The sequence below is a fragment of the Strongylocentrotus purpuratus genome, unplaced genomic scaffold (genome assembly GCF_000002235.5).
Source record: "Strongylocentrotus purpuratus isolate Spur 01 unplaced genomic scaffold, Spur_5.0 spur5_scaffold_1, whole genome shotgun sequence".
In the NCBI taxonomy this organism is placed as follows: Eukaryota; Metazoa; Echinodermata; class Echinoidea; order Camarodonta; family Strongylocentrotidae; genus Strongylocentrotus; species Strongylocentrotus purpuratus.
This window is the reverse complement of record NW_022145594.1, coordinates 45,105,899-45,116,964: the sequence shown is the minus strand read 5'-3', so window position 1 is coordinate 45,116,964 and position 11,066 is coordinate 45,105,899. Positions and strand designations below refer to the sequence as shown.

The following is an 11,066-nucleotide window of genomic DNA, read 5'->3' as shown; positions in this document are numbered from 1 at the left end:
TGACGGGCTCCTGGATGCTCATCTGACCGTGATTTAATGCCTAAACCCCTGAAATTTTGGGGGCTCCGCCCCCTGGATCCCACGCCAATTATTTTCCTTCTAGTGTCACAAATAAGGTATCAAAATATGCTCATCTGACTGTAATTAACTGCCCAAAACCCCCAGCTTCCGGGGGCTCTGGACCCCACCAAGGGCCCCAGGGTGGGCCCCTGAATGCTCATCTGACCGTAATTTAATGCCTAAAGCCCCTGAGCTTCATGAGGCTCAGCCCCCTGAACCCCACAATTAATGACCTGCCAGTTTCACTAATAAGGTGTCAAAAATATGCTCATCTGAACGTAATTAAATGCCTAAAACCCCTGAGCTTCCGGGGGCTCCGCCCTTGACCCCCGCCGGGGCTCTGCCCCTAGAGCCCACGCCAATTCATGCTACACTCTACCTGATCGTAAATACTTTAGCCCCCCCCCCCCCACTTTGAAAAAACGTTCCGCGGGGCCTGCATGTAACGCGTAAGAGTGGTGGTGACGCGGATTTTTTTTTCAGCCCCCCCCCTCCCCCCAAAAAATAAAAAATGTTTTGCTCATTACGCCACTGGTGATACCAACGGAATACAAATTTTTCCTCGCATTTCGTCCCCCCCCCGGTCATGAAAAGAAATCGCCGCCCCTGTCAATGATAAACTAATAATTATCAGGATATCCTGAGCAAGCTGACGTAACTAATAGCTTATAAGCCGATTCATGTTATTATGTTTGTATTTACTCTTCATAGACTTAGTATCGAACATGATACTGAAAATTGATAGCGAAGTTTTGTTTTCTTGATTATCATAACATCTATCATCTCCTGAATGTATTTACCCATTCCATATCAATACCTCAGGATAGAGATCCATTTACTTGAGACTAAAGTTTACTTCCTTGTTGATAAGTGTGCGATATAACTCTTTTGTGCGCAGAAAATGATGTCAACATTTCTATATTTGCTTCTTTCTCTTCTTTTTTTATACAGGTTTTGAGGAGTCACAAAAAACAGTTTCTAGGTTTGTATTTAGCAGTTCAAAATATTCAACAGAATATTTATATATATATATATATATATATATATATATATATATATATATAAAATATATTGATCAATTAATATTTATACAAACACCCTCCCCCCACACACATTCTCGCACACACCAATATTTAGATAAAATGAAATATGAAAAACCACTGAAATTAAGGATGATATCATTATTCATGTTTTTACGTGCCAAATATGCTAAAATTTAAACTAAAACTCCCCACATTCAAGGGGATAAAAAAGAAGTTAATTTGAAAGCAAAATAAAGACATATTTCGTAATGTAGAAACCGAAAATGATTTGCTATGTAATATAACACATACAACGAGCAAAACTGCTCTAATACGAGTACTTGGAAATTAGTTAGATGAGATGGCTGTGAGATGGCGCTGTACATTAAACAGTACACTATCAATATAAATGCCTTATTAAGGAACGTCTAACTATTTGTTTTTCTCAGAGAAGGAAGAGATGTATCGCATGAGGTGAACGATAACACGGCGTATGAGATGATTCAGAACGGAGATAGAGGTGAGAAAATGTGTAAAATCATCCCGGTGTTTATAATGAAGAATGCTACAAAGAAAGAAAAAAAGAAGTAAAATTATCAACAATTAACAACAAAAAAGGAGAGATACTTATGGCTTTGAAAAAGCGCTCATAATCATAGAAACGCACGTTTTTATCCAGGGGATGCTCAAGGCGCCTACAAAGTACTAATATTACTTTAGCTTTAGCCCAGCTCCCCGAATGTGCGAAAAGTATTCAGGAAAATATTATACGTGTTTAATCATTCAAGTATTAGAAGCCTCGTTATAATATATTTTTTTGTTTTATAGCATACACATCCCTCAAACTCGGTCCATCCCACTCTCCCATCATTGCTCCTGAAAACATGACGTTTTTCACCAGACTCGGTTCAATCGGACGCGGTGACTTCGGCGGGGTATGGAAGGGAGAACTCCGCTCGAATCAAAGTCAAGTAGACGTCGCTATCAGGCAAATTCCAGGTGAGGTTTTGCCAACCACTCCCTATAACAAAATAATGAGTTTAAAAGACCGACAGGCAATTCGCTCTAATGAATATCAATGTAGCCTGAAATAACTTGGAACATTACCAGATGTTGTGTTATTATTGATAAGCAGAGATGCCGTCAGCTTTCTAGAAAGTTTTTATTTTAGTAGGACCAAAACAAACGTACAAAGTAACACATCGGTTTAAAAGTACACCATGTATGTATATATATATGTGTATATATGAATAAATATATATATTTATTTATATTTATGTTTTCAATTCATAAATATAAATATATATATATATATATATATATGTATAAGTATAAATATATTGTTTTCACTTGTCTACACTGTTTTCACTCGATCTTAATAACAAATGAATGATTAACTTGTTCTGCAACGACTTTAACCCACCACTCCCTTCGAAATTGAAAGCAAATGTGGTATTTATATATAGGATGTATCTTTTCTTAGATCAAGTGACCAAATCAAAGAACGTTTCTGAAGCTGTCAAGGTCCTTTCTGAGCTACCGGATCAACCGAATGTTGTCAAGTGCCTCGGATATTGTCAAGAACAAGGTAAAAACAATTCCTCCCGCAATTACATTTATTTTTTTGGTCTGCTCAATTTAATACATATAGCATTTTTGTCCGAATTATTTCGAACGACCTTTGAAAAAGTCACTATAGCTAACTTAGAAGGGCGTGACGTTTAGAGCAATTCTCGCAATCAGTTGAATAAGAGTTATACACAATCCAGTAAAATTAATAATTAATGTAGAGGATTTTCCTGAACATAGAGTGGAGATTGTGCACACAATGTGTGCGGGCAAGTATGACATCTAATGACCGGGGTAATGGTATAATTATCTGTAAAGCGCTTAGAGACATTTGTATTATAAAAACTGAATATTATATAACATGATGTCTAATGAAACATAATGTTATATATCAGTTTCATACATTATTTCTTCAAATGAACAAATTGCCCATAATGCAGGTGGTATTCTGTATGAGTTCATCTCTGGAGGTACCCTACTCACCCATCTACAGACCACAGGGGTGCAATCCCAACCCACATACGGCAATCTCAAACCAAACGGAGTTCGTATCGATGAAGGTAGTCTACTCAACCTGGCTTGGCAAATTGCAAAAGGGATGCAGTATCTTGCATCAAAGAAGGTAACCTTATTTCATCACTTGCAATAGGAGAGAATTAACAAAGGAAAAGGGGGAAAGGAGGGGGAGAGGACAGAGAGGATACAAGAAGGATGAGAATTAAAAACGCGGAAGAAGAAAGTGGAAGAATAGGAGAGGAGGAAGCCAGTATTGTACGAGAATGGTTATGATAATCAAAGGTGAATTAAAAACATCCAGATTATGTCATTGTAGTTTTTATTTATTTATTTATTGTTGTCATTATTTTATCTCTTTTTTTGTTTACAAAGATCATCCATGGAACTCTCTGCGCTCACAATGTGTTGATAGCTGATAGAAAGCAATGCAAGCTATCAGATTACGGACTATCTTCATCAGTATTTAGCGTCAGAGGTGTGAGTATTATCACCTTATTTAATGATTATAATTATCATCAGTATAGATATGGATGGCACATCATTAATGATGACCACAATATATTTAATCGACAGAATATATCGAAAAATCTTGAAACTACTAAAAAGTGACCATGGAATTATGTGTTTCATGATTTATCACGTTAAAAATTTCCTTCCTTAAATTATTTAGCCCATAATGGTATATTTATTCACCCTGATCAGCAATTTTACTGACCGTGGTGTTTGTACAATTTTGGCCATATGCAATATTGTTTTATTATGCATTTTCAAATCTGCTTGTAAATTGTCGACAATTTAGCCATTGGCTGTTAATTATGATTTGTTTTAAACCATGAAGAAATGGTTATAAATTTTTATTTAAAACACAATTGTAAACCTTCTTTATATTTTTCAACATCTCAGAAACCAACGAGATGGAGTTCGCCTGAAACCGTGGATACTGGTGATCAATCAACAGAAGATGATATCTGGTCTTTTGGTATCGTCTTGTGGGAAATTGTGACATTAGGTGAAAAAATAATGTTAATATCGCATATAATTTTGTGTACCATCTTAAAGACGTCATTCACGTAGGAAGCCTTTTAAGCGTTACAGCTGTTCTTCATCAGAGCCCTTCCATTATTATTACCCTTGCAATATTATTGCCAGGTGGGTGGAGTGGATGGAGAGTGGCGAATATGGATTAATGTTTTGCCAAGGACGTTAGTGTCAGTTTTGGGATTCGAACCCCTGAACCTCGGATTTAGAGTCAAGAGAATGAGACAATATACCACGACCCTTCCACTTCACGTGTACGGTGTATCATATGGTGTTATAAAGAAAAGTGAAATAAATCATTGCACTTAAATAATCAAAATAGATCATGACTAATACTTGTTTGATGCATTTTAGAGATAAAGAATTCAAGCGACTTATTCCACTCTATAAGACTCACCAATAATCTTTGCGATTTTTTAATATTTATTGCATTATTCGTGTTCAAAAACATGTCGCAGATATGAATAACATTTAGTCTAAATTTGTTCACTTAATTCCGGTTGTACTATCAAGGGTTGATGAAAAATTGTATATACATGTAAATGATAAATATATATAATTTCTCTCCATAGCTTTGGATGTCACATATTCGTATATTGGAGAAAAAAAAGTTTTATTTTCACAATTACTTTTCTTCGATTCTTTCAGGGGCGAAGCCATACCCTAAAATGACCTTTGACATTGTCCAAACGGAGGTTGCCAATGGTTACCAGATGCCATGCCCTCGCCATTGTGGACAAGAACTGTAAATATTACTCATTCAAGCGAATTGTTCTGTAAATGTTATAATTTGACTCACTCGATGCTATATTTATATTTCCTAGATTTCATGATGATGTTTTGTATCAAATCCAGATATGTTTCCAAACAATAAGATGGGTTCAGTGGTGTGAGGGGGAGAACATGGTCATCACTAATACTTGGTTCAAAGAACACCCTAGACGAGTATACACTTGGAAGAGTCCTGGCGACATCGTCAGAAACCAGATAGACTATATTGCCATAAATAGTAGATTTAAAACAAAAACATATCCAGGGGCTGACTGCGGAAGTGATCATGTGCCGGTGATATGTACACTTCAGTGCAAATTAAAGAAACTCAAGAGACCAAAAGTTGTGAACATATTGGATTTTAAACAGTTGAGTAAACCGGACATACGTCAAGAATTTACTGTACAAGTAAAGAATAGGTTTGAGTTGCTCATAGATGAAGGTGAAGAAAACACGTGGGAGACGATGAGAAATATTCTGGTAGAAACAGCGGAAGAGTATGTGCCGACGAAAGAGAGAAAAAGAAGGAACAAATGGATGACAGAGGAGATTCTTTTAATGATGAAAGATAGACAGAAAATTGGAAATAGACAATGCAAGAAATATAGGGACCTAGACAAACAAATTAGGCAAAAATGTAATGAGGCAAAAGAGAGCTGGCTAAACGAACAATGTGTAGAAATTGAAAATCAATTCGATAAGAATAGTAATGTTTACCAAAGAATAAACGAGATTTCAGGTAAAAAGTCTGGTTGTTCAAACCCTGGCTGTATCAAAGGAAAAGATGGGTCAATCCTGTTTGAAATGAAGGACAAAATGAGTAGGTGGACGCAATACATTGGCGAACTTTTTGAGGATAGTAGGGAAGCAATGCCGAGTTTTGCAGATGAAGTCAAAGGGGAGAAAATTCTTAAATCTGAAGTCCGTTGGGCAATGTCAAAGGTGAAGAAGAACAAGGCAGCTGGACCAGATGGTGTGGTCACTGAAATGTTTGAAGCATTAGAGGAATATGGTGTTGATAGATTAACAGAAATTATCAACAAAATATATGATGACGGAACATTTCCAGATGAATTGGGCAGATCCATTTTCATTACTCTCCCAAAGAAACCGGGAGCCGTGGATTGTGAGCAATATAGGACAATCAGCCTTATTTGCCATATCACTAAGATTATTTTGAGGATTCTGCTTTTGAGAGCAAGAAGAAGCATAACTCCCATGATCGGAAGGGAACAATTTGGTTTTGTTAAGGATGCGGGCACAAGAAATGCAATATTTGTGGTTAGAAATATAACGGAGAGAGCAGTCGAAATGCAAAAGGATGTGTACATGTGTTTTATTGATTATTCAAAGGCTTTTGATAAAGTAAGACATTCAGAACTTTTTGAAGAGCTGAGAAAGCTTGATATATATAGGAAAGATCTAAGACTGCTACAAAGTCTATATTGGAATCAGTTTGCATGCATCAGGGTAGAAGGAGAGTGTAGTGAATATATCAACATCAGACGGGGAGTCAGACAGGGTTGTGTTATGTCGCCAGACCTGTTCAATATGTATAGTGAAATCATTCTAAGAGAATTGGAAGATGAAAATGGGATACAAGTGGGTGGTCGTTCAATCACAAATATTAGATATGCTGATGCCACTGTTTTATTTTCTGAATCAGAGAAAGATCTCCAAAGACTCCTGAATGTAGTTGTAAAAGAAAGTGAGAGAATGGGACTAGGGATCAACTATACCAAGAAAAAGTGCCTGGTGGTATCCAAGAACAGCAGTCCAAAATGTAACTTGAAACTGAAAGAACAGACTATTAAACAAGTCTCCTCATTTAACTACCTCGGCAGCATGATTACCGAAGATGCCAGATGCGAGACAGAGATCAAGAGAAGGATAGCTCTCGCTAAATCTGCATTTTCAAAGTTAGGCAAAATTCTGACATATCGAACAATGTGTATGAGGACCAGAATAAGGGTATTGAATTGTTACATCTAGCTACCCAGTACTTATGTATGGTAGTGAAACATGGACTTTAGCCTCTGATACTAAAAAGCGTTTGGAAAGTTGCGAAATGTGGTTTCTAAGAAGAATGATGAAAATCCCCTGGACTGACAAAGTTAGTAATGAGGAAGCTCTTACACGAGCTGGAGTGCAAAGGAAAATGATACGTGAGATGTTGATTAGGCATTTGAAGTTCATGGGTCACATTACACGTAAAGAAGGCTTAGAGAACCTTGCTTTGACAGGGAAAATTGTGGGAAGAAGGAGTAGGGGAAGAAGGAGGATACTTTGGATGGACAGTCTGCAGAAATTGTTGGAAGAGAGAGGAGTGAAAGAACTGGGAGTGGTACTAATACAGAAGGCTAGGAGCCGAGGGTTGTGGAACAGCATGATCGCCAAAGTCAAACGATATGGCACTTAGAGAGAGAGAGAGAGAGAAGAAACACGATTACATTTGATTCTGCAATCTTTCCTTTGAATCAGAATCTGAAGTTGAAAATAACACGTCTTAACACTCAACAGAGAAAGTGATAGAATGATAAAAACAATGAATAACATAAGGAATGGTAGGAACACAGTTAAAGAAGGATACAAACGAAGAAAAACATAATAGAAGGTGATATAAGGAGAAAACCAGGAATGACATAAAGAATGGTAGGAACAAAGTGATAGGATAAAAACAATGAATAACATAATAGAAGGTGATAGAAGGAGGAAACCAGGAATGACGTAAAGAATGGTAGGAACAAAGTGATAGGATAAAAACAATGAATAACATAAGAGAAGGTGATGGAAGGAAAACACAAAGAATAACATGAGGAAATACAGAAAGAGAAAGTGGTAGAAGGATAAAAACAAATAATAACATAAGAGAAGGATATAGAAGGAAGAAACAAAGAAAAACATAAGGAAAGACAGAAAGAGAAAGTGATAGAAGGATAAAAACAATGAATAACATAAGAGAAGGTGATGGAAGGAAAAACAAAGAATAACATAAAGAATGGTAGGAACAAAGTGATAGGATAAAAACAAAGAATAACATAAGAGAAGGTGATGGAAGGAAAAACAAAGAATAACATAAGGAAATACAGAAAGAGAAAGCGATAGAATGATGAAAACAATGAATAACCTAAGAGAAGGTGATAGAAGAAAATACAAAGAATAACATAAAGAATGGTAGGAACAAAGTGATAGGATAAAAACAAAGAATAACATAAGAGAAGGTGATGGAAGGAAAAACAAAGAATAACATAAGGAAATACAGAAAGAGAGAGTGATAGAATGATGAAAACAATGAATAACCTAAGAGAAGGTGATAGAAGGAAATACAAAGAATAACAAAAAGAATGGTAGGAACAAAGTGGTATGATAAAAAACAAAGAATAACGTAAGAGAAGGTGATAGAAGGAATACACACAGAATAACATAAAGAATGGTAGAAACAAAGTGATAGGATAAAAACAAAGAATAACTTAAGAGAAGGTGATGGAAGGAAAAACAAAGAATAACATAAGGAAATACAGAAAGAGAAAGTGATAGAAGGATAAAAACAAAGAATAACATAAGAGAAGGATATAGAAGGAAGAAACAAAAAATAACATCAGGAAATACAAAAAGGGAAAGTGATAGAATGATAAAAACAATGAATAACATAAGAGAAGGTGATAGAAGGAAAAACAATGAATAACATAAAGAATGGTAGGAACAAAGTGATAGGATAAAAACAAAGATTTACATAAGAGAAGGTGATGGAAGGAAAAAAAAAGAATAACATAAGGAAATACAGAAAGAGAAAGTGATAGAATGATGAAAACAATGAATAACCTAAGAGAAGGTGATAGAAGGAAATACAAAGAATAACAAAAAGAATGGTAGGAACAAAGTGGTATGATAAAAAACAAAGAATAACGTAAGAGAAGGTGATAGAAGGAAGACACAAAGAATAACATAAAGAATGGTAGGAACAAAGTGATAGGATAAAAACAAAGAATAACATAAGAGAAGGTGATAGAAGGAAGACACAAATAATAACATAAAGACTGGTAGGAACAAAGTGATAGGATAAAAACAAAAAATAACATAAGAGAAGGTGATAGAAGGAAGACACAAAGAATAACATAAAGAATGGTAGGAACAAAGTGATAGGATAAAAACAAAGAATAACTTAAGAGAAGGTGATGGAAGGAAGACACAAAGAATAACATAAAGAATGGTAGGAACAAAGTGATAGGATAAAAACAAAGAATAACATAAGAGAAGGTGATAGAAGGAAGACACAAAGAATAACATAAAGAATGGTAGGAACAAAGTGATAGGATAAAAACAAAGAATAACATAAGAGAAGGTGATAGAAGGAAGACACAAAGAATAACATAAAGAATGGTAGGAACAAAGTGATAGGATAAAAACAAAGAATAACTTAAGAGAAGGTGATGGAAGGAAAAACGAAGAATAACATAGGGAAATACAGAAAGAGAAAGTGATAGAATGATAAAAACAATGAATAACATAAGAGAAGGTGATAGAAGGAAAAACAAAGAATAACATAAAGAATGGTAGAAACAAAGTGATAGGATAAAAACAAAGATTAACATAAGAGAAGGTGATAGAAGGAAGACACAAAGAATAACATAAAGAATGGTAGGAACAAAGTGATAGGATAAAAACAATGAATAACCTAAGAGAAGGTGATGGAAGGAAAACACAAAGAATAACATAAAGAATGGTAGAAACAAAGTGATAGGATAAAAACAAAGATTAACATAAGAGAAGGTGATAGAAGGAAAACACAAAGAATAACATAAAGAATGGTAGGAACAAAGTGATAGGATAAAAACAAAGAATAACATAAGAGAAGGTGATAGAAGGAAGACACAAAGAATAACATAAAGAATGGTAGGAACAAAGTGATAGGATAAAAACAAATAATAACTTAAGAGAAGGTGATGGAAGGAAAAACGAAGAATAACATAGGGAAATACAGAAAGAGAAAGTGATAGAATGATGAAAACAATGAATAACCTAAGAGAAGGTGATGGAAGGAAAACACAAAGAATAACATAAAGAATGGTAGAAACAAAGTGATAGGATAAAAACAAAGATTAACATAAGAGAAGGTGATGGAAGGAAAAACAAAGAATAACATAAGGAAATACAGAAAGAGAAAGTGATAGAATGATAAAAACAATGAATAACATAAGAGAAGGTGATAGAAGGAAAAACAAAGAATAACATAAAGAATGGTAGGAACAAAGTGATAGGATAAAAACAAAGAATAACATAAGAGAAGGTGATAGAAGGAAGACACAAAGAATAACATAAAGAATGGTAGGAACAAAGTGATAGGATAAAAACAAAGAATAACTTAAGAGAAGGTGATGGAAGGAAAAACGAAGAATAACATAGGGAAATACAGAAAGAGAAAGTGATAGAATGATGAAAACAATGAATAACCTAAGAGAAGGTGATGGAAGGAAAACACAAAGAATAACATAAAGAATGGTAGAAACAAAGTGATAGGATAAAAACAAAGATTAACATAAGAGAAGGTGATGGAAGGAAAAACAAAGAATAACATAAGGAAATACAGAAAGAGAAAGTGATAGAATGATAAAAACAATGAATAACATAAGAGAAGGTGATAGAAGGAAAAACAAAGAATAACATAAAGAATGGTAGGAACAAAGTGATAGGATAAAAACAAAGAATAACATAAGAGAAGGTGATAGAAGGAAGACACAAAGAATAACATAAAGAATGGTAGGAACAAAGTGATAGGATAAAAAACAAAGAATGACATAAGAGAAGGTGATGGAAGGAAAAACAAAGAATAACATAAGGAAATACAGAAAGAGAAAGTGATAGAAGGATAAAAAAAAACAAAGAATAACATAAGAGAAGGATATATTGATTGATTTTTATTCGACAAGCTTCCAACATACAACAATATACAATAATAACAGATCAAAAATAAGTCAGTTTGAACAGGATAACCCACGAAAGCTCGAGAGCTTATTTCCAGTGGGGTCCCTTACAGAAATGTTTACAATTAATAAGATAAAATAGTAATGTTTACAGACAGATAAGAACATT

The 11,066-nt window shown here is 34.7% G+C and overlaps 1 protein-coding gene across 1 annotated transcript; it reads left to right on the top strand.

Annotated features, from left to right (window-relative positions):
• Positions 1 to 998: 998 nt before the first annotated feature.
• On the top strand, positions 999 to 4,096 carry LOC105444021 (tyrosine kinase receptor Cad96Ca-like). The gene is made up of 7 exons (XM_030978830.1): positions 999 to 1,042; positions 1,532 to 1,602; positions 1,911 to 2,081; positions 2,566 to 2,670; positions 3,092 to 3,273; positions 3,540 to 3,642; positions 4,071 to 4,096. Exons 2-7 carry the CDS (start codon positions 1,581 to 1,583, stop codon positions 4,094 to 4,096), a joined length of 609 nt encoding a protein of 202 aa, XP_030834690.1. The 5' UTR covers positions 999 to 1,042; positions 1,532 to 1,580.
• Positions 4,097 to 11,066: the final 6,970 nt, after the last annotated feature.

Bases quoted from the DNA above. Each gene is read 5' to 3' on its own strand.
- LOC105444021 (XM_030978830.1), top strand. From the start codon at position 1,581: ATGATTCAGAACGGAGATAGAG. The intron at 1,603-1,910 runs GTGAGAAAATGT...TTTGTTTTATAG, and splicing joins GATTCAGAACGGAGATAGAG to CATACACATCCCTCAAACTC. The intron at 2,671-3,091 runs GTAAAAACAATT...CCCATAATGCAG, and splicing joins CGGATATTGTCAAGAACAAG to GTGGTATTCTGTATGAGTTC.